General features: G+C 32.2%; 1 protein-coding gene across 9 annotated transcripts in view; it reads left to right on the top strand.

Annotated features, from left to right (window-relative positions):
• The first annotated feature begins 769 nt into the window (after nucleotides 1-769).
• LOC6506064 (protein glass) overlaps nucleotides 770-25,000 on the top strand; it is a 62,043-nt gene continuing 37,812 nt past the window's right edge. The window contains exons 1-7 of one of the 9 annotated variants that reach the window (XM_044717698.1): nucleotides 770-943; nucleotides 1,096-2,516; nucleotides 5,136-6,216; nucleotides 9,167-9,268; nucleotides 17,938-18,226; nucleotides 23,004-23,188; nucleotides 23,307-23,472. In XM_044717698.1, the coding sequence (XP_044573633.1) occupies nucleotides 5,149-6,216; nucleotides 9,167-9,268; nucleotides 17,938-18,226; nucleotides 23,004-23,188; nucleotides 23,307-23,472 (1,810 nt within the window). In that variant the 5' untranslated portion in view covers nucleotides 770-943; nucleotides 1,096-2,516; nucleotides 5,136-5,148. The other 8 variants (XM_044717697.1, XM_032455779.2, XM_032455780.2 and 5 more) reach the window with 8 other exon arrangements.

The following is a 25,000-nucleotide window of genomic DNA, read 5'->3' as shown; positions in this document are numbered from 1 at the left end:
ACAAATTTTGTACACACACACCTCCATCCATATATATACAAAGCATGAATCGTGTATGGGCATTGATGGCGATACCGAATACAAATGCAATTACACTGAAAAATAATTATAAATTTCTTATTATTGCTATACATTTTCTCTCTAAGTTCAACTAAATTAAAAAATGTATATACATTTTTTTAGGATCGTTCTCAATATTCAGCACATTATCACTTCATTGTATCGCTTTATAGCCGCTAACAACTGTGATATTAAAAAGGAATGAATTAAAAATTAATTGTTTTTTATAAAAACAGGTTGTCATTTTCGATAGGCGCCAAATATGTAAATATTAAAAATTCTGATAAAGTAAGGGTTTTAAATTTGGAAAAATGAGTTACTGATCCAATTACCAATACTAAATATTCTGTTTTTTGTAATTAGGAATGTGGCTTATAATTTTATTGGTGTGGTTTTTTATTTATTAACAATGATCAGTATTTTATAATTAGGTATTGAGTAATGGTTAATTTAAAATGAACCGTTAAGGGTTGGTATGATTTTGAGCTGAAAAAAGCCCAAGATTTCTTCTGACAATTTAAAAGCACTTTTAAACTTTTAAATATTTTATATACATGTAATGATTTTTTCAGTGTACTGACATAAATGCATTTGCAACAGAAACTGCAGTAGCAAAGAGCGCCGGCGCTAGGCGCCCATCCGAGTGCAAGAACCTGAGTCCTCACATGACGCATTTTGTTTAACGCACACAATTTTTATCTTATAATAAGCACACTGTTGACCTCGTACCCCATGTTTTCAACACCCTACAACTTTCCGAACTGGACGGGGATTTTTATTCTCAATTATTTTGGATGCGGCATTTACAAACGAAATATTCTATGAAGTAGAACAGCCGATTGCGGATCGTTCAGACATCGCGGAGGATTTTTATTTGCCAAATGTGCTTATACAATATTTTATGTTTTGGTGAAAAGTGTTAAAAAAATATATATTTAAAAAAAAATAAATTAAATTTGGACGAAATGATTAGTGATGCAATATATATGTGTAGGTTGCACCAAGTGTAAAGCTAATATTTTTATTATATTTCAGATCATCATTATTTTAAAAAAACAATAGACCATAAACGTTTTAAAAAAATCATTAAAAAAAAATGAATACATAAGCTGTACCATCATTTAGTTTAAAAGCAATAGAACGGATAAAACTTAATCTATAATTTCTTAAAATCTGTTATCAATTTAAAATAAAAAAAACTGTAGACCTGAAAAAAAAAACATAACAACTACAATAATTGATTTCATTAAAATAATCAACTGACCAACGAAAAAAACATTGGATTTATAAAAATTATGTTTACGTCTAAATATTAAAATTGAAATGAAAAGTACAAACCAGTATTAAAGATTGCGAAATAACGAAAAAAAAACAATCACATTTTGTTTAAAATCAACATAAAACTTCATCACATTGGAAACAAATATTACTTTAACATTATTGGATGAACATATCTCTTAGTTAATCGCTAAGTATATCAAAATAGTCTACTAATGAAACAAATATATTGAAAAAAGATACATTTAGATACAAACTTTAGAAGTAACTTAGAATACATAAATTATTTTACAGATAGTTTTTACATTGCGTCAAAATAAGTTCTTCAAATAATTACATAAGAGACACTGACACCGGAACAGACAGTTTTGAGTACCACATACCTTACAGCTAGCACCAATACAAGTTCTAAGCTTCATTCATGGGTTACGTAAACTTCATTTGATTCTAAATCAAATGTTTTGATTAATTTATTTTTGAAACTGTAGTTGGATTAATAGGGTTGAGTCAAATTTTTAAATGTAATTAGAACGATACAGTTTTGGAATAAAATAAAAAAACCTAATATAATAAATCGATTTTATACCAAAAAATTATTTAAGAGATATAATGGTAAGGGGTCTCCAATGAAAATATATTTATATATATAAAATAAAAAAATTAAACTACAGCCATAATATAACATATTACAAAAAAATGTGAATATTAAATAAAAATTATACTTTTTATAAATTATAAATAAAACAAAAAATTTGGAAAATCACATTTTTAATGTGGTTAAAAAATTAGCCAAAATAAAAAAAAAGGCAATAGTTGCGTGATAAATTTGGTCGTACATATAAATATTTTTACCGGGTAACACATTGTGATCTAAAATTTACGAGTGTTAAAAAAAATGCGAAGTATAAAATCAAAAAAGGAAAAATCCAAATTTTCATTCAAATTGACAAGTCTGACATTTTGACTAAGTTAAAAAAAAAATAGGCCAAAAATGAAAATATGTCGCGAGACTGAAACGTGTGCCTTATTCCGGCCTTATGTTTAGATAACTTTCAATAACACTTGTACTATATTGTGTAATTATAAGATATTGTGCAAATCAAAGAAACCAATATTCTCAATGCCGCCAATTTTAGTGGTAACACATCTAACCAAACCATCGATCCGCATCTAAACTGGTAAGTTATTTTCTATTTCTAACTATTGTAAAATATCAATATGCTTAATTGGAGTATTATACAGTTGTGATAGTATAATCAATTCTTACTGGGATCATAAAAAAGGATCATGTGATTTGAAATGGTCAGCTGGTTGTCTATGGTCTTCATTTTGGTCATGTCATCTAAGAGTAAGTTGAAAGAGAACAAATATAAGCATAGATGTAGCTGGTGGTGGCACGAAGAACTGACGAAGACCTCTTGCCGAAGTTCTTAGCGCTGAGGTCAGAAACGAAGACGTTTGGCTTACTTTGCGTTGCCAACGAGGGCGATGTCTCGAGCTCAGGCCGACTTCACTTTTGTATACAAGTTCTATTTCTAAGCGAGACGTGTCTGAACCCCGTTCATATTTATACTTGGGCGAAGCGTCAGTACAATTAGTTTTTCAATGACTCGCGTTCCGCCAGGTTATCTGTTATAGTAGACTGCGTGTCACTAAAATTCTTAATCGGTCTCGTATCCGTATTTTATGGGCTAAGGCAGAATCCGCGGCAGAATATATAAATATTTATATCGATATTAAGCTGCTTGCAGCGCCTTGCTTGTGTTAAATATCCATGGTTATGACAACAGGAAAATTATTGTCCACCAAAATCTTTTTATATAGTATGTGAAAAGCCAGCCTATTTGTATTATTAATATTCGCATTCGTAGTAATAATGTATAATCGAACAAAACTATTCCAATAAACATAAAAAAATATTTTTTTCATTACCTTTATAAAAATGAATTTATATAACTTATCTTAAAGCGGCAATTGAAGACAGGCACTACTTATATGCCAACATTTAGGTGCTCCAGAACATTGACCTTAAAGTGATAAATAAATCATTTCTAAATACTATTCTTAAATTCCCATATTAATCTACAACTTCTGTAAAGCTTTACTAATCAAGCTGAACCTCCAATAGATACGTTTTGAACAAAGAAACAGTTTTAGATAGACATGACTTTTTGAAAGTATGAGATTAAAAACTCCAATTTAATTAACGAAAATATTGTTTAACCACCTATAAATAAATTCAATAAAATTATTTAAAGTTTTTCCTTAAATACAAAATTAAAACATGATATGATCTACTGATTTCAATAAGAAAATAAAAATCTTTCATAGAAAAATGTTTGGGGAAAACTCATAGAAGACCAAAAATTTATGTAGAAAATCTGAGATTTCAACTTTGGATGAGTATTCCAAAGATATTGTAACTGCTAGATACCATTTTTTAATTTTAGCTGGTACACATACATTTCAAAAATGATATGTACTAGAAACAATGATGGTCATCGCCATTACACGGCCTACATAATTCAATATATGGTAAAATTTGATCGATTTCTTCTCTTAGGTGTACCGCGGAAACTGTGGGTGATAGAACCTATGTTTGTTCTGGACTTTGGTTCAGGGGAGCTTAAAGGTTATGGAGCTGGTGAAATTATGCGTGGAGATTTTTTGCTGTTGGCCTGTGATATCACACTCCAATTTTTCAGAACAATTGAGACATTTAACACGGGGGTTTCTTATTAAAGTGTTGTTTAAAGATTTAGATTTGTTAATTTCGATTTATGTTAGCTACGAAATCGGAACTGAAAATTTATATGATTTTTAATACAATAATCTAAAAGAAAAAAAAAATTTAATGACAAATATTTTATTTGCGAAGAAGTACTATATTTATACCCTCGCAGAGGGTATTATAATTTTGGTCAAAAGTGTGCATGGAAGTGAAGGAGACATCTCCGACACTATAAATTATATATGTTTTTGATCAGGATCACCTCCTGAGTCGATATGAGCATGTCTGTCTCTCTGATTCTACGCAAACTAGTCTCTCAGTTTTACAGTTATCGAGTTGAAACTTTGCACACACCCTTCTTTTGTTTCCAGGCAGTATATAAGTCGAAACGGCCGAGATCGGTGCTATATCTTATAGCTGCCATATAACTGAACGATCGGAAATTGCACAACCTTGGTATTTTGAAATATGCTTGGGGCTGTTTCCAAAATTTTTATTAGAAAATTGATTTGATGGTGAAGTTCTCATAAGGATCGACCACCTATATACGATCCGATATATACATGTAAGCTGCTACATAACTGCAAGGGTATATCAACTTCGGTTTCGCCCGAAGTTAGCTTTCCTTTCTTCTTTATATTAAGGATTTGACCTTAAAAATGCCGGTAATAACATCTCAGTGTCCGTGTGCTTTCATGTGCAGATGAAGTTTTACAAAAAGATAAAAATCGCACGGAACTAAATTAGACAAGTAGGTCGAAGATTCAATTCATTTTTTTTGTAAAAAAAATTTGTGAAAAGTGCAAATCGATAAAACAGATTTTTTGAGGACTTTATGAGTTGACTTATTTTTCAATGGACTTTAAAAGATACCCAATACATTAATAAAAGTCTTTTCAAATAGTATTTTTATTTAAGGAATCTACTCTACATTGTGATATAAACACATTTTTAAGTCTCTATAACCATCTGCCTTTCTTCAGACCTTTAAAAAGGGCTCAAGTATACATTCAAATAAAGTAACTGCATATTTTTTTATATTAGTGAATAAATCTCTCTTTTGCAGGTAGTGACATGAAATGAAGTCAAGATGCTTTTTTCATACCACAAATTACTTCAACGAGAAACGCAAAATTGTGTCAAAGACTGAAGAAATTACAAGGTTTTTGTGCAAGTTCTGTCAAAAACCAAGGCAATTCAGTTGGAAGATAGATATATTACGACTCCCAATCAGCCTAGTTAAGGTTTCTAAAATGGATGCAGCGGACTTTTGGCAACAGGCTCGTACACCTTTCGGAATTCAAACTGCGCTTCAACAGTATAATTTACCGTCGAATCAGCCGCATATTCTACAAAAACTTTCGGATGTACATGCAGAAGACAAGGATATGCCTTCTGGATCATCGGTTGGCAGTACCAACGCAACGAATCCGCCACCACTTCCTATAATAAATCATGAATCTAACTGCACATCAGGACAGATACTTCAAAAACATGTTGATTCACAGACATTAAACAGCGAGTCGTTAAGAGGATCGCAACAACCGTCCGAACATACATCGGCGCAGCTGAGCAATCATCAATTACTGTTTAATGCTGCGGCAGCTGCTGCTGCTGCAGTGCACCTTAAGTCTACATCTATTCAAAAAAATCTGACCACACTTGGAGACCAAACGATACCTGTACTACCCAACACACCAAGAAGCACTTTAGGCGTGATCAAGTCTAAGCAGGATTTGGACTTGAAGTCCACTACCCATCACTCACTTGACGGTAGTCGCCAGCAAAATACTCAGAGTCAGTTGCAGCCGGCATATGGAGCAGACTTCTTCAACATTGGTTGTGGAGCTGCCTCCGATGCAACGGAAGACGTTCCTATTACCATGGGTGGTGCTACCACCAAGTCCCAATCAAATCACCGAGCTCAAATAGAATCGATGGGAGGCATGCAACCGCCAAATTGCCAGCCTCTAAGTCCTATACAAGGAAGAGTGTCGGAACTGGTAACAAATTCCGGGATAGGAATTGGGGGCCTAAACAAAACATTGTCACAAGGCCAATCACCTCAGCATTCAGTTTCAACGTCTGGCAGCAGCTCAACGCCCGAGATTAAGTACAATAATGAAAAAATGACTAACGAAATTCAGGTATTTTTAAGTTAATTTATGCTCTTATGAATATAAAATTTAAACAAAAACCCTTTTTTATATTTAGCAAATTTTAACGGAAATAAAACTTAATAATAAAAATGGCCCCGATCCAAACAGTATCTACTTTTAAAAATTAATCAAAAGCAACTTTTACTGACCCAATAATTTATATGTTTTTAAGTGTATATTTTTTGGTTATTTTTTCACCTTTAGAAATAAGCCTTTGCTTTTTAATATATTTCTATAAACTTCGTAATTATACAGAACAGTAGGTAGAAAAAAAAGGTGTCGTATTTTATTTTGTGAGTATAAATACGAGATCTCTAAGAGTATCAAATATAAACCTTTATAATTTTGCATGTCGACCCATATTTAGACCCCCCACAGCCGTATTCATATACATGTAGATTTAATGCTATATTCAAAAGGTTAATTTATGTATATAAAACACAGCCAATATATACAAGTATTTAGATAGACTTTAAAAACTGTTTTTCAACTGGATATTTCAGTGGTTCTATTGTTGTTTTTATTTTTATTTAAAATATGAGTTTATTTAAGATAAGAAGAGATGAGTTATCAAGTCAAAAACAGTAAGGATAAGGAGCATATATCCATACTAAAGATCCATCTCAAGAAAAATCGGAACGCTTCCTTTGGATGTACTATCCTCTTAAAATATATAGCAGAATTTGTTAATCAATGACAGTAGAACAGTAGAAATTAAAGGGTATTCCAGAATTTATGCACCTTATTACAATTTCTAAACAAAATGGGATGCATACATAAATATAAGCTACCTCTCATGTCCTTGAAAATTTTTCCTCAACAGTTATAAACGATACTTTTAAAGCGATATGTATAAAAATCGGCCTTGTTATCTGTACACTATTCCTTTAGCTCATTTTATTGCTATAGCTCACTTTAAGAGAGTTAGCTTTTATTGTTCTAAAACTACAACATTGTTTTTAAGAGTATTTCAACCACTTCCAATGAGGGAAATTTCCAACCCCTGCCAATAAAGGAAATTATCAACCCCTGACCTATAAGGGAAATTTTCCAGGTGCTTATTTGGGAATTTGTGAGCGGGCGATAATCACCTAAAATTTGCTTTCATTATTGCACGACTATTCCCCTTAACACTTTTTTGAATGAGTTTTTAGTAAAAACTTTTAAATCTACTGACAAAAGTGAACAAAAGTTCCAAAGCAACGGAGGGGAAAAAAATACTAGCGCTAAAAGAAGAGAGTGAAGGAAACATGAAATACATAGGCTGAGAAAAAATAGAGAGATAATGTGACAGAAAGGGAAATGAGAAATAAAAGAAAGAGATAGCGACAAAGCCAAGAGTTTAATCTTTTGCTTAGTGTTTTATACTATGAATTTTCTTCAAGTAACCCTTATATTTTCTTATCAAAAATTTCGAACTCTCTTTTCTAGCATGTCTGTGTGTTAAATTTCTGGCTCAAATACAAAAAGCAATGGAATGAGATGGGGCGGGGATTTTGGCTTTCTATTTCCAACTCACACAGACATAAGACGCAAAGACAAACCGATTTTTTACTGTAGACATTTCTCTGCCAGCGCCTAGCGTTGCTTCAGTTAGCTTTGAACGGCCTCCCTCATTTTTATGCATTCAAAAGGAGAGACAAGAGCGCAAGATGCCATTCTATTGAAAGCTTTTTCTTTCTGTCTATCTTTTTATAACTCCATTCGCGCTTATTTTCTTTAAGAAAACAATAATAGCATATAGAAGCACGCAAAGCTCAACTGCGGCAGAGACAGTGGTAGCGGAAACGATGACGAAATAACAGGATAGTGTAAGAAGGAACCCCTACCCCGGACGCAGTGTCCCGTTTGTGGACGTTAGCGCACCAGACCAACGACGACAGAAGTTCAAAGGACAGCAGCCCGCAAGGTTGTGTGCTCCGATTTCCTCCGCGTTTTTAAAGATGTCAAAAAATTTAATTAAAACTAAATTAAAATTAAGATAAAATATATGTTTAGTTGTGTTCAAATACATTTATGTAACCTTGACCGGAAAATGCGCGCTAAGAATGATTACTTCTATATGTTGATATTTGCCTCACTCTGTCTCTATTAAAATTTCTAAAAAGGTGTCATTTATGTCCAGTTTCCAGTTTAAATTGTTTGGATAGTGCAAGAAATCGATTAGCTTTATTTTCGCGTAACTGATTTATTCAGATAATAAAATTATCAAGTGTTGCTAATGTACGCGAAACTATGAATCGGATAAAAATAATCGGTGTAAAAATAATCTATACCAAATTATTTCTCCTGAAGTTTAAAGAATAAAATAAATAACTGAACTGCGTTGTATTCGTTCCGTTCCGATTTTTTTATACTTTGAGATCGGCTATATCGTTTTTCTTTACAATGACACTAGACTGTGAAGAGGAGCATGATGTAATTTTTAAATTGTTTATTTTACACAAAAATTAAAATAATTTAAATGTTAGAAAAGAAATTCCAGAACATTAATGATAAGAACTAATGCTAGCTTATTTGAATTAGTTTTAAATTTGTTGAATATTCGTACATAATAACATCTTTGCGATTTTATTTATGCACCAATGCATTATTGCTTATGTGTTTTTTAAACTCTCATTTTATTGTTATTTGTATTGCTAATATATTCTTAGTAAGAATTATGTTACGATTGATCAAATCTGTCTGTCTGTTTCTCAGTTAAACTCTCACTAAAATTAGTGAGTCACTAAAATTGTTTAGTGTTTGCACAAACCCTAATTTTCTAATTTTGACACGCAGTGCATAAGATGTATTCGCAATTCTCGATCGGACTACATATGTTCTTTAGAATGAAAATTCCATATTGATAGGGTTAAGAATCTAAAAGGCTATATGGGACTCGGCTCTGCCGAACGAAAGCTTTCCTTTTTAATTTAAAATGTAATATTTTTTTCAGCTTCAGCTATCCCGGTCAAGCAGCGCAGCCGCGATCAGCGAACGCACCCTTGAAGAATGTTGGTCAACCCTGCAACGAGTGAGTTGGCATCTGTTCCGTTGTGTATAGTACTCTTCCTCGTCAAAGACTCATATATACAGCAACACTACATCGAACACTGCACTACACCTTAAATATATGTATAAAAATATATGCATATATTTTTATATATGATATATTTTATATATGTATATATAAATAAAATATAAACATAAATATGTATGTATACATATATTATTACCAAAAAGCCCAAACATCAACATATTTTTAATGTTGAAAAATATGTATTGCATTTAAACTGTCAAATGTTATATAGTATTATTTATATTATAATTTTTTTGTACATTTAAGTTGGACATTCTGTTTTCTCCTCAAAATATTTAGTGTATGTTCATAATATTGTCAAAAATTTATTAATTAAATATATTTCTTGCTTATATATATATACATATATTGATTTTGTTTGTTATTTTATAAAAGCATTTGTTATTAGATTTAAATCTACTAATATTATATGCAATAATAGATTGAGAATCTGTTTATTATAACGATAATACTGTAATAAATAAATTGGCTTGAGGTTAATAAGGTACCTAAAGGTAATCAAACAAATATACTAAAAATTGGAGAAATGGTAGACATTTAACAAAAAATTTCTAATTTTTGGGGTTTTGTTTTTTTTCTATAAAATTTCTATTCATTCGATTAAGTCGATTATGAGATAAGATTGAGGAAAGTTTATTAAATACGGTTTTGGGAAAAACGAGTTAAAGTTAAACGACAGCGTACGAACAGATCCACCTTCTAACTGCTCTAAGAATGCACTCAATTTTTAAAAAATCACTTTATAAACTTATCTTAAACATGTTAAAAAAAATCAATTTATAAAAAAGAAAAAAAAGGATTTTCATGAGCACGCCACACTAGATATTTACTACTAGTGTGGCGTGCTAAATAATTATCCATTATTAAACGTGAAACATTTCTTCTATAATTCTACTTTTAAAACGTACGAAACTACCAATATTTGGTTCTTTTTCATACATAAAATAATTATATCTTATAGAAGAAAGAAGAAGGTAAATAATTCCTTCAAAGCTTAGGATATTGAATCCGGGACGTTTCCTCCTTTTTCTGCAAGAGGGAATAGAAACAATTGTAAATGAGTGCTTGTATTTGGCTCAGTAGTCTCAAACTACAAAACCTTTTTTCTGCCATTTTTTTTTTCTCTGCCACACGTTGGTTGCCGCCTCTAGTTACCCCTAACATCCATACATGTATGACCCTGAACACAAGTCCATCCCTCTTTTTATGTTGTTGTGTTGCCAAAAAAAGAATTTGAAATAAAAAGAAATCATAAAAATGGGGAGGGAACAAAAAAGAGGAATCAAATAAATTTTTAAAGGAACCCCAATTTTTGTGTTTTCCACCTCTGTCTTTCCTAATATTTTTTAAACCATCCCTTAACAAGATACTTAATTTCTTTGCCTGTAAAATCATATACCTAAGAAAAAATAGGCTATAAGGTTTTATCACACTTAGTTTTCGCGTTGCACCTAAGAGAAGAAGTCAGTCAAACATTATTTGGTAATCAAAAATAAAACCCATAAAATATGACTATTTCATGAAAACAAGATTAACAAGAAAGGAAAGCTAACTTCGGGCGGAGCCGATGTTTATATACTCTTGCAGTTAGATAGCAGCTTATATTATTATTTAAATATCGGATCGTATATAGGTGGCCGATCCTTATAAGTATTCGACCGATCCTGGCCTTTCCATATAGACATACATACTACCTGCAAACAAAAGAAGGATGTGTGCAAAGTTTCAACTCGATAGCTTTAAAACTGAGAGACTAGCTTGCGTAGAAACAGACAGACACGCTCATATCGACTCAGGAGGTGATCCAGATCAAGAATATATATACTTTGTGGGGTCGGAGATGTCTGTTTCACTGCGTTACATAGTTTTGACCAAAATTATAATACCCTCTACATGGGTATAAAAATAAAAAACTAATCAATCTAGGTATAAAAATGTATACATTTTAAAATATAGGAGATATAGGAAAATATATATAGGAAATATGTTTTAAAGCTTCTGTGACCTGTGACCTGTGACCGAGGCTTTTAAGCTTTGCCATTATCAACCCATGTCCATCAAGGCATTTTTTAAAGTACGGTTAAATTTAAAAGAACTATTTTAAAAATAAATTAATTGTCAAATTTGAATAAGGGTCGGCCAACTATGTATATCCGATCCGATATATATGTAATAATATGAGGTGCTACTTAACTGCAAGGATATATAAACTTGTTTTAATCTTGCCGGCCATTTCACGCCTTTTTTTATATTTTGTTTAATGAAGACAATCATTTCTTTTGTTTAACTTTTGACACGTCGTGACCTCTGACACGTCACTATAAATTAAAAGGTGTTCTTACCTCCGAAAACATTTTAGCAGGATTTTTTTAAAGAATATTCCTATGCAAACTTGGAATTTACGCATTTTAAAATGCAAAATATTGTTTAATTAAATTTTATAACTATTTGATAAATCTACTCGTTAAATATGATTATTTATTCTATTACAGTTTCTTATATTCACTTTTTTTAACAGACAGCTAACGGACAGACGGACTTGTTGCTCGTTTTCTTGAAGGATATATAAAAGGTATATACGGTATTAGCAGGATGATAGCTACTGATACGTTATGTAACATTTTATTGGTGATATGATTTAGGTTTGTTATATATTTTATTATTTATTTTTTTCCTCATTTTTTTCTCTTTATCTAAGTTAAAGTCAACCCCACTTGTTGTTAACGTATTTTTTGCGGTTATTGTTGCATTTTCATTTGCTGCCGATTCGTAACTGCTGTTGGCCCTTTCAAGGCACAGCTGCTAGTGGTGCTTGTGCACTTTTTTATTTTACAAGGATTAAAAGGGGAAAATACGTAAACAGAGGTAGTGCTCGCCCCTGCAGCCCATATGTATACCTAAGAGCTACAAGTGAATAAAAAGTGCACTCTGTCTCGGCCAAAAACCGAGTGGCAGTCGCAAAACGATTTGAGGCGTTGCTCTTGGTGGAAGTCAAATATTTCAGACTGACCAACCAACGAGGGGTTGTAATAAACGGAAACTTTGTTCCTAACGTAGGCGATGTATATACACATGTACATACATACGTACATAGATATATACAAAAACTCTATGCTGTACACTTTAAAATTAAATATTTTAATATCTGATATTCAAATTAGTGATAAAAAGTAATAAATATAGAAGTAATATAATTAATTTAATAAATAATTACAAAGGTTTTAGTGGGAAATTTTATTATGACACATTTTGTCACTGCCTCTGGTGTGTCAGTGACATAAAACAATTCGAAAAACTTTTATCATAAAAAAATATAACTGAACGATTGGTAATGGCAGAACTTTGGTGTTTCTAAGATAGATTGTAAGAATCTAAATTCGATATACTAAATTCAATAATTCCCGAACGATCGGGAACTTTTGTTTTTATATTATACATTGATTTTTAAAGAGAAATTCTCAAAGGATTGACCCACTATATTCGATCTGATATATTTCTAATAAAATAAACTGCTACTTACCCGTCCCAAGTTGATTTTTATACCCTTGCAGAGGGTATTATAATTTTGGTCAAAAGTGTGCAACGCAGTGAAGGAGACATCTCCGACCCTATGTATATAGGGTATAGAAGCTATAGGATTTAGTCGACCGATCCCGCCCGTTCCGACTTATATACTGCCTGCAAAGGAAAGAAGGGTGTGTGCAAAGTTTCAACTCGATAGCTTTAAAACTAAGAGACTAGTTTGCGTAGAAACGGACAGACGGACATACTCATATCGACTCAGGAGGTGATCCTGATTAAGAATATATATACTTTATAGGGTCGGAGATGTCTCCTTCACACTTTTGACCAAATTATAATACCCTCTGCAATGGTATAAAAAATTATTTTCAGTTCGACGTTTGTTGTTTAAGAAAGTAAAATAGATATTCAAGAAACCTTTTTAACAAAGTAATGTTTGTTTATCTCTAGGTTCATTGGTTATAAAGTTATCAATTTTTTAATTTACGAAGTTTTATGTATCTAAAATATATATATATTTTATCTTTCAAAACTCCAAGGTTGTGTCATTTCCGATCGTTTCGTTATATTGCAGCTATAGAATATTTTCCGACGATGCTTATAAAATTTGGTAGATCGGATGATTCGAAAGTGGAATTTGTATAACTTAAAAAATATTAAATTTATTTCCGATGAATCAGTTATATGGCAGGTTCGGACTCAAACACTGCGTGCAATGGAAAGAAGGATGTGTACAAAGTTTAAAGTCGATAGGTTACAAACTGAGAGAAAAGTTCACGTAGAAATACACTGAAAGGCAGACGGACGCACCGTCGGACAGATGGACATAAGGACATCCTTATATCGACTTAAAAGGGGATCTTGAAGATATATACTCAACGTACTTTGTAGTATTTTGAACATATGTCCATTCTTGCAATAGCAAAACTATAGTTTAGCAATAGGTAGTTTTATTATTTATTAGTAACAAACGTCATAAAAGTTTGTTGCATATTTTTGGGGATTCCAAAACAATTCAGTAAGAAATCAGATTAAAAATATCTTTAACTTATATTATGATTATTTTATGAAGAATTATTCCGTGATTTATATCATGATACATTAAAATTTATTTATTTTTTCTACTGTAAAGTGATTTTGCGTTAAAAATTGAACTGAGAGCATCTGATGAATCAGAAGAATAATAAAAATGTCTCTAACTTCGCAACAATGTTCTGATGACTCATAGTTTTGACCAACCCATTCTTTGAACAGCGCAATTTTGGAAAATATTTCTATAAAGGCCGCGTCACTATTGAGTTTTTAATCTGTAAAGTATATCAAAAAAGATTTTATATCCTTTTAAATTTATTACAAAATTTACATTTCAAATCTTTAAATTTATATTTCAAATCTTTAGGTAAAAATATTTTCAAATTCGGATCAAACGAAATAATTTTTATACCCTTGCAGAGGGTATTATAATTTTTGTCAAAAGTGTGCAACGCAGTGAAGGAGACATCTCCGACCCTATAAAGTATATATATTCTTGATCAGGATCACCTCCTGAGTCGATATGAGTATGTCCGTCTGTCCGTCTGTCCGTCGGTCCGTCTGTCTGTCTGTCGGTTTCTACGCAAACTAGTCTCTCAGTTTTGGAGCTATCGAGTTGAAACTTTGCCCACATCCTTTTTTTTCTTGCAGGTAGTATATAAGTCGGAATGGTAGTATGTATATAAGTTCCGAAAGCTAACTTCGGGCGGAGCCGAAGTTGATATACCCTTGCAGTTGAGTCGCAGTCCTCTAGGTGGCGCCACGCATCTTATATTATTAGATATATAGCGGATCGTATATAGTCGGCTGATCCTTATGAAATTTGGCATATCGAATTATTTTGCCCAAAGAGTAATCTGTACCAAGTCCCATCTTTCTAACTTAAAAAAACACCAAAGTTATGCCAATTCCGATCGTTCTATGACAGCTATAGGATATAGTCGGCCGATCCAGGCCGTCCCGACTTATATACTGCCTACTATGAAATTTTGTACATAAGATATTTTGATCAAATATAACATGTGTGGAAAGTCCCAACCCTCTAGCTTAAAAAACACCAAAGTTATGGCATTTCCGATCAATCAGTTATATGGCAGCTATAGGATATAGTCGACCGATCCAGTCCGTTCTGACCCATATACTGCCTGCAAAGAAAAGAAGAGTGTGTGCAAAGTTTTAACTCGATAGCTTTAAAACTGAGAGACTAATTTGCGTAGAAACCGACAGACAGACGGACAGACGGACATGCTTATATCGACTGAGGAGGTGATCCTGATAAAGAATATATATACTTTATAGGGTCGGAGATGTCTCCTTCACTGCGTTGCACACTTTTGACAAAAATTATAATACCCTCTGCAAGGGTATAATTACACAGGCCGACAATTTCCAACTTTTTTTTTCCTCCACGCATAATTTTACCTGCTCCATAATCTTTAGGCTCCCCTGAACCAAAGTCCAGAACAAACATAGGTTCTATCACCCACCGTTTCCGCGGTACACCTAAGAGAAGAAATTGATCAAATTTTACCATATATTGAATTATGTAGGCCGTGAAATGGCTACGACCATCATTGTTTCCAGTACATATCATTTTTGAAATGTATGTGTACCAACTAAAATTAAAAAATGGTTTCTAGCAGTTACCATATCTTTGGAATACTCATCCAAAGTTGAAATCTCAGATTTTCTACGTTAATTTTTGCTCTTCTATGATTTTTCCCCAAACATTTTTCTATGGAAGATTTTTATTTTCTTATTGAAATCAGTAGATCATACCATGTTTTAATTTTGGATTTAAGGAAAAACTCGAAATAATTTTATTGAATTTAATATAGGTGGTTCAACAATATTTTCTTAAATTAAATTGGAGTTTTTTATCTCATATTTTCAAAAAGTCATGGCTATCTAAAACTGTTTCTATATTCAAAACGTATCTATTGCAGGTTCAGCTTGTTTAGTAAAGCTTTACAGAAGTTGTAGATAGCCATGACTTTTTCAAAATATGAGATTAAAAACTCCAATTTAATTTAAGAAAATATTGTTGAACCACCTATATTAAATTCAATAAAATTATTTCGAGTTTTTCCTTAAATCCAAAATTAAAACATGGTATGATCTACTGATTTCAATAAGAAAATAAAAATCTTCCATAGAAAAATGTTTGGGGAAAAATCATAGAAGAGCAAAAATTAACGTAGAAAATCTGAGATTTCAACTTTGGATGAGTATTCCAAAGATATGGTAACTGCTAGAAACCATTTTTTAATTTTAGTTGGTACACATACATTTCAAAAATGATATGTACTGGAAACAATGATGGTCGTAGCCATTTCACGGCCTACGTAATTCAATATATGGTAAAATTTGATCAATTTCTTCTCTTAGGTGTACCGCGGAAACGGTGGGTGATAGAACCTATGTTTGTTCTGGACTTTGGTTCAGGGGAGCCTAAAGGTTATGGAGCAGGTAAAATTATGCGTGGAGATTTTTTGCTGTTGGCCTGTGTTATTAGAGGATATACATAATAGGAAAATGATAGATAAAAGCCAAATTATTGATAGACCCAAATGTAAAACAACGAGGTCATACGCACGTCTGTGGGTACGACTGACTCATCTAGTGATGCTGTACATACATATATTTTCATATATACATAAATACCTGTATGCTCCACGATTATTCGGTATAGAACGAGTCTTTTCGAGGTAAAATGAGAAAAATGAGCGAACCATTCCCGAACAAACGGGTTTGTTTTATATCATAATTTTGTACATTTTTAAAATTTGGTCAAAAGGTAAGAATTTTAACTCATTGCAGTCGCAATATTCTCAGTCTATTATTGTGCATTAATATAATTACTATGTATTTTATGTACTATTAATATTTACATGCAATTATTTTAAACGTATATTATTATTTTTATACCCTTGCCCACCCACTGTATATACCCACTGTATTATGATTTTGGTCAAAAGTGTGCAACGCATTGAAGGAGATATCTCCGACCCTATAAAGTATATATATTCATGATCAGGATTACCTCCTGAGTCGATATGAGCATGTCCGTCTGTCTGTCTGTCTCTTTCTACTCAAACTAGTCTCTCAGTTTTACAGCTATTGAGTTAAAACTTTACACATATCCTTCTTTTGTTTGCAGGCAGTATATAAGTCTGAACGGCCGGAATCGGTCGACTATATCCTATAGCTGCCATATAACTGATTGATCGGAAATGCCATAACTTTGGTGTTTTTTAAGCTATTTAAGATAAGCTATTTAGCTATTAAGATATTTAGCCAAAATATCTTATGTACAAAATAAGGATCCGCCGACTATATCCTATAGCTGTCATAGAACGATCAGAATTGGCATAACTTTGTTGTTGTTTAAGTTAGAAAGATGGGACTTGGTACAGATTGTATTTTGGACATATCTGATTTGCCGAATTTGGAAATAATCTGATTTGCCGAATGATCGGCCGAACTATTTCTATAGCTGCCATATAACTGAACGATCGGAACTTTGGTGTTGTTTAAGCTAGAATGATAGCCGCCATATGACTGAACGATCGGAAATGGCACAACCTTAACTGCAAGGGTATATCAACTTCGGCTCTGCCCGAAGTTAGCTTTCCTTTCTTGTTTAAATATATTTCTGTTTTTGCCCTTAATAAAATTTTTGAAATTCAGCAAAAAGAATCTGTGACCTCGAAACTTTGTCACAAGAACTATAAAAATTTTTTTTTTATTTTTTACATATAAAAATTTGGGTTTTTTATTTTTTAATTTCGATATCAAAATAAAATTCTGCTGACATGTTTTGCACTTGTAGAACATGCAAAGGTACACACTTTTAAAATAAGCTAAAAGAAAGCTTCACAAAAAATATACTGGGAAAGTACAAGGTAAATTTCTAAAAATCTATAAATACAACCAGCAATTATCGCAGCTACGCCAGTGTGCCATTAAAAAATAAATGGGTTTTTGAGACTGGAAAGAATAAAAACGCCTAAAATAAATAGCCTTTTATACATGTTAATGTGATATTTTTAACGTATGTTTTGAAATTGCAGCTTTTTATGCACAAAAGCGCCATGCAGCAAATTCAGCAGCAGATTCCCCGCGTTGGCCTAGGGACCCAAAGCGTTACTGTAGCGGCTAACTTAGTTGGTAGTAATGTAACGCCAGGCACAGACACTAAACCACACCAGTGTCAGCAATGCATGAAGAGTTTTTCGAGCAATCACCAGCTCGTTCAGCACATTCGGGTTCATACTGGTGAGAAACCATATAAGTGCTCCTATTGTGATCGTAGATTTAAGCAACTGTCACATGTTCAACAGCACACGCGCTTGCATACAGGTAAGTAAATTTATTATATTTACATATAAAAAAATATACATTGAGAATACCACCTGATAATTTCCGTCCATACTTTTATAACTTTCTAACTTGTGTAATTTCGTATACCTATGTACAATGTACATATATGCAATTTTGCAACGCAGTGAAGAGACATCTCGGACCCTATAAAGTATTTATATATATAGGACATTCATAAAATATGATCAGGATCACCTCCTAAGTCAACATAAGTCTGTTTCTACGTAAACTAGTCTTCTTATTTTAAAGCTAGTTTTAAAACAGTTAAGACTTTAAACTTTGCATTCACCCTACTTTCCTTTGCACACAGTATATAAGTATAACGCCTGGGATTGGTTGACTAAATCCTATAGTTCCATATAATTGATTGACTGAAAATGATACTTTGGTGTTTTTAAAGTTAGCAAGTCTTCCAACTTTTTCAAAATTTGTATTATAAGATATTAATTTTATAACAAAAAATTTTTCCAAAGATCGATCTACTATAGCCATTATTTGCGATATATGGATATCTTTAAATGGAACTGCAAGGGTATATCAATTTCGGTTCCGCCCAAAGTTAGAAATTATTTTTAATATTTACGGTTCAAGTTTTTTTTAATAGGCATCTTCAAGTAGGACACGCACACAACTTTTTGTTCTATAAAGTCGATAACTTTTTGTATTATCGAAAATCAAAATTCGGTGGCCAAGAATATACTCTCACTTATAAAAAATTTTTTATTTCACTGATGGAGCTGGGTTGCAGTATAAAAATAGATATTTCATCGCTTCGTGTTTATAAGAATGTTCCTAATCGATGCAGAGTAAAGGTGCATGCGATGTGTTGGCTGCGTTAAGAACTCAGCAAGGAGAGCTAATCTACAAAACATGATTGGGCAAAGAAATTAAAAAAAATATATCCGTCGAAAAGTATAAAATGCAGCACGCGAATTATGTATAAATATGCATATCCCGCAAACATGGCAATACCATGCATATATACTACTAGATATATAAAACGATTTATTTAGTTCCGAATACTTTTGTTTCGAAAAGTAAGCAGAACATGGTGTTACACGCAGGATGTTTTAAGTTTGCAAAAGTTTGTTTTTGCAAAAGTAAATCTAAAAAAAAAAATGTTAATGGGAAAAACTGAATTTTCATTTAAAAAAAAATAATAGAGGTTACCGATTTTTTTTTTATAGAATTATTACCATTGTGGGCTTGATTCAAATCTTCAAGTATCACATCTAAAACATTTTTTAAATTTTCAAACATTTTTAATAAATAAGGAAAAAGAGAGGCTGCATTAAAGAAAACAAGAAAGGAAAGGTAACTTCGGGCGGAGTCAAAGTTTATATACCCTTGCAGTTGAGTCGCAGTCCGCTAGGTGGCGCCACGCATCTTATATTATTAGATATGTAGCGGATCGTATATAGTTGGCCGATCCTTATGAAATTTGGCATATCGAATTATTTTGCCAAAAGAGGAATCCATTGAATCCACTCCCATCCTTCTAACTTGAAAAACAACGAAGTTATAGCATTTCCGATCAATCAGTTATATGGCATCTATAGGATATAGTCGGCCGATCCTTATAAAATTCGATAAACCAGATTTTTTTCCAAAATAGAATCTGTACCAAATCCCATCTTTCTAACTTAAAAAATACCAAAGTTATGCCAAATTTCGATCGTTCTATGACAGCTATAGGATATAGTCGGCCGATCCTTATGAAATTTTGTACATAAGATATTTTAACTTAAAACTTAAAAACACCAAAGTTATGGCATTTCCGATCAATCAGTTATATGGCAGCTATAGGATATAGTCGACCGATCCCGGCCGTTCCGACTTATATACCTGCCTGCAATGGAAAGAATATATATACTTTATAGGGTCGGAGATGTCTCCTTCACTGCGTTGCACACTTTTGACCAAAATTATAATACCCTCTGCAAGGGTATAAAAATTAAATTTTTATGATCATTTATTTGCGAAATATATTCAAAAATATATTCTGGGCCACCGAATTTTGATTAAAAATTTATCGATTTTATCGAACAAAAAGTTGTGTCTGTGCCCTTTAGGAAGATTCCTATTAAAAAAAAATTTGAACCATAAATATTAAAAAATACAATTTTCAAAGTGGCTCACTTCACATGTCGCGACCCAGCTTTCTTTTTTTTCATACCCTTGTAGAGGGTATTTTGATTTTGGTCAAAAGTGTGCAACGCAGTGAAGGAGACATCTCCGACCCTATAAAGTATATATATTCTTGATCAGGATTCGACATGAGCATGTCTGCACGTCTGTCTGCCCGACCTTTCCACACATGATATATTTCCAAAATGCCTATTTCCAAAATAGCTGTCATAGAACGATCAAAATTGACATAACTTTGGGGTTTTTTAAGTTAGAAACATGAGACTTGGTACAGACTCCATTTTGGACAAGCTTATCCGATTTGCCAAATTATGACAGTTATATGGCCGACTATATCCTATAGGTGCCATATAACTATGCGATCGGAAATGGCAGAATCTTGCTTGCTTGCCAAGCACCTAAAAATGCTTACATGTTTCCAACATTTTTATTAGAAAATTGATTTGATGGTAAAATTCCTATAAGGATCGGCTAACTATATACGATCCGATATATAAGCTGCTACCTAATTGAAAGGGTATATAAACTTCGGCTCCGCCCAAAGGTAGCTTTCCTTTCTTGTTTTTTAAATAATTCAATCCCGGAAGTTTGACCACTTTTTTGTTGTTTGAGGATTTTTTTGTTGTGTTACACATTTTTAGTACAAAATATAGTTATATAATATAGTTTAGGCATATCCTATGATTGCAAGTTGAAACCTTTTTTTTCGGCGGCAGAAAAATCCTAACAACCTAACAAACACTCTGCACTGTGCAAATCTAAACTCTGTAAATTTTAAAATGAAATAAATAAATAATCAAGAATGTATACTTTATATATATTCTTCGCAGACTATTCCTTAAATGAATTACAAACATCAGAACAAAATTAATATAACATAAAATGTTAAAAAGGTATTAATCGTTCGTTACCGGAAAACTAGAAAAATGTTGTATAAATTTCGGAGTGTTTGGTTGATTCTGTTTTCAGAAAAACGATTTTAAATGTACTCTTTCCCCGCTCTGACAGGACGGAATTAAGGAATCTGCAACAAATATTTCAAAAGGAATGGGTTAAATTATATACAATAATACATATACATTTATGTAGGTATGTTTATTAAAAAAAACAATAATTGTATTTGAACTGTATCTGTGTTAAGGGATGAATAAAAAGATAGAAAAGCCAACTTGAGGTGGATTCGAAGTTGAAATACCTTTCCAGTTGTGTGACAGTTTATTTTATAAGATATACATCGGATTAGTCGGATTGGATTGGACATACATATATCGATAGAATCAGATAAACATACAGCTAATAGGAATCAGTTCCTTTTGAAATTTAGATCAGGTGATTAAGAATGTATTTATTTTATATGGTCGGAGGAGTATCCTTCTGCGTTTTATTCTTTTCACCAAAATTATAATACCCTTTGCAATGGTATAAAAAAATGTTGACTATTGGAAAAAATTAATGAAAATTGTAAATTCAACGTAATGAGCTAATGAACTGTATTTATTGACATTTAATACCTGGCTCTAGTTGTGTTCCAAATTTCATTTCAACATCATCTTATTATTCACACCTGATCGAAACTCAACAGATGTTTTTTTTCGTTTTGGCATGCTTTAATTTTTATTCACGCATTTGTTTGTTTTTTACCATTTTCAGTGGAAACTCAGTGTTAATGTCAAATACTTTATAATTGAAAACCAGTTTACTTAATGACTAAGTAATAAAAGGATACGCAAGTAAAGAATACAATTTACTGACGAGGTTTGCTTTCGTGAAATTTTGAGTTCGGTAATTACACAATGCCGTGCCCAAGTCTGACTGATTTCTCAAACCAACTCTCAAAATAAAAGAAAATGACTTCAGCTCGTTGGTTAATAGCATAGCCCGTTAAAGGACCAGTGAAACCTTTAAGGGCTTCAAAAATTGAAAAATTAGGTAGCAAAAATTTGATGCAAGAACAGGATTCTTGTGCTAAAATAACTCGAGAAAACTAGTAAAATAGTCTTTTATAAAAAAAAAACATATTTTAGTGAATACCCTTCAGAATTTTAAAGCTAAAATTGGAATTTGTTAGTAGTCATTTATCAATCCACGATTAATGAAAGATTCGATTTTATATTCTTGACCATGGTAATATAATTTTGGTCAAAAGTGTGCAACATAAAGTGTGCCATAAAGTAGATATATTATTGATCAGGAACACCTCCTGAGTCGATATGAGCATGTCCGTTTATCCGTCTGTCCATCTGTCTGTCTGTTTCTACGCAAACTAGTCTCTCAGTTTTAAAGCTATCGAGATGAAACTTTGCACACACCATTCTATAGCTGCCATATAACTGATTAATCGGAAACGCCGTAACTTTGTTTGGCCAACATATCTTATCTACAAAATTTCATAAGGATCGGCCGACTATATCCTACAGCTGTCATGGACCGATCGGAATTCATAACTTCCTTATAAGAATTTCACCATCGAATCAATAAAAATAGGCCGCCGGTAGAGACCATTTTCAAAGTTTAATCACATAAACCTTAAAGTAACAACAACAATTTTAAAGGTTTTTGTTTTTTTTATGAAATATAAAATGTGAAGAACAATTTTATTAATTTTCAGGGGAACGTCCTTATAAGTGCCACTTGCCAGACTGCGGTCGAGCCTTTATACAGCTCTCCAATTTGCAACAGCACCTCCGAAACCACGACGCTCAGGTCGAACGGGCCAAAAATCGACCCTTTCACTGCAACATCTGTGGAAAAGGTTTTGCCACCGAATCTAGTCTGCGCACCCATACATCTAAAGTAAATATAATCTTTTTTATTTAATTTATAACCTAAAATTTGTCTCTTATGGCATAAAATAAAGACCAATTTCTTTTAATTAAATTTAGTTTATTAAGCATCGTAATTTTTTTGGCAGGAGCTACAGTTGCATCTTGGTGTCTTGCAGCAGCACGCAGCTCTTATTGGTGGTCCAAATGCTACATCATGTCCAGTGTGCCACAAGCTCTTCCTTGGTACTGACGCCCTTGTGGACCACATGAAACAGGTTCATAAGGAAAAAAGTCCAGCGTCGGGTGTATCAGGTATGAAGTAAAATTAAATCAAATATAATAGATCAATTATCTAAAATTGAAATAAAATATAAAATCAAAAATAGGGCCGACCTTTAACTTCTGCAGCCCAAATTTAGCGTATCTCTATTATTAGGTATACAGATTTGGCATCTGTGTCAACACCGATTTAAGTGCACATATGAGCATATTAATTTGTTTTTAAAAAATTGTACCTTTTATTCATATTCAATATTTTAATAAAAGACAAGAAATATCATATTTATTAATCAAATTTATTAAATTAATTAAATGTATTATATTTATTAATTAAATTTTTTTCTAAGAAAATAATTTAACAAAATTCGTTGAATTTTTTGTCTACATTTTTAGATGCCTGTTTAATATAAATTTTTTTTATCATAATTTTTAATCTTCTATCCCTTTAGATTTAGCATAATATTATTAAAATTCTAATAGGTATTTATTATAACAATTTCAGGAACCTAGCCATATTTTTCGATTATTCGAATTTGAAAACCTTTTTCATTATTTTTTTTTAAACCTCATACAAGTTTTTTATGACATTTAGGTGATTCTAAAACTGATAAAAACTTTTTGGTGTTCAAAAATTGGACTAGAATGTTTCCTTTGACTTTTTAATTTCATTGAAATGGCAAAATTGTCGTCAGCAAAAGATAGAATATCGTTTGACATTCGTTCAAAAAAAATAAAATGTGATTCATAAATTTTATAATTTTTAATTTTATTGCATCAAGGAATCTGGCTCAGTTTCTCAAATTCCTAGAAAACGATTCCTAGAAACGATAGAAACTTTTTTTCCTCAGTAGGTTACATTTTTGGCAAGGTTTACAGATGGTAGTATAACTTTCCTAGTTAGGCATTTAATAGGCTTCAAAGACTTAAATGTTTTAAAAAACATGAAAGGAAAGGTAACTTTTTTCGGGTGGAGCCGAAGTTGATATACCCTTGCAGTTAAGGTTGTGCCATTTCCGATCGTTCATCTCATGGCGGCTAAAAGATATTGTTGGCCGATCCTTATGAAATGGAAATTTATACGGCTTCCATTTTGAGCCAATTAACCCACCTACAAAATTTGTATACGCATCGGCTAACTATGTCTTATAGCTGCTATATAACTGAAAGATCGGAAATAATACAACTTTGGTTTTTTTTAACGATTGAAGAATTGAAGAAAGTGGACCTACCGTTTCTATGGCAGCTATATGATATAGTTTTCTATCTGAAAAAATGTTCAAACTTGATCTTCATGCAAATCCATGTAAAATCGTTACTCTAGCTTTAATAATCTTCAAGTAAAAAACATAGGAGAAGGAAGACTACGATGATTCCTAAACTGCATTACAAAAAAAATAGATAAAATTAATATAAAATTGGATTAAAAGTTGTATTATACATAAAAGGAATGCATGTAATAAATTGGCATTCCTTTTTAATTTAAACAGCATGTAGTAAATTTTGGATAATTTTTAAGTGAGCAGTAAAGAATAATATGATTTCAAAAACACCAAAGTTATAT

The sequence above is a fragment of the Drosophila ananassae genome (assembly GCF_017639315.1).
Source record: "Drosophila ananassae strain 14024-0371.13 chromosome 4 unlocalized genomic scaffold, ASM1763931v2 tig00000061, whole genome shotgun sequence".
In the NCBI taxonomy this organism is placed as follows: Eukaryota; Metazoa; Arthropoda; class Insecta; order Diptera; family Drosophilidae; genus Drosophila; species Drosophila ananassae.
The sequence above is the reverse complement of the archived record's forward strand: the minus strand, read 5'-3'. Positions and strand labels throughout refer to the sequence as shown.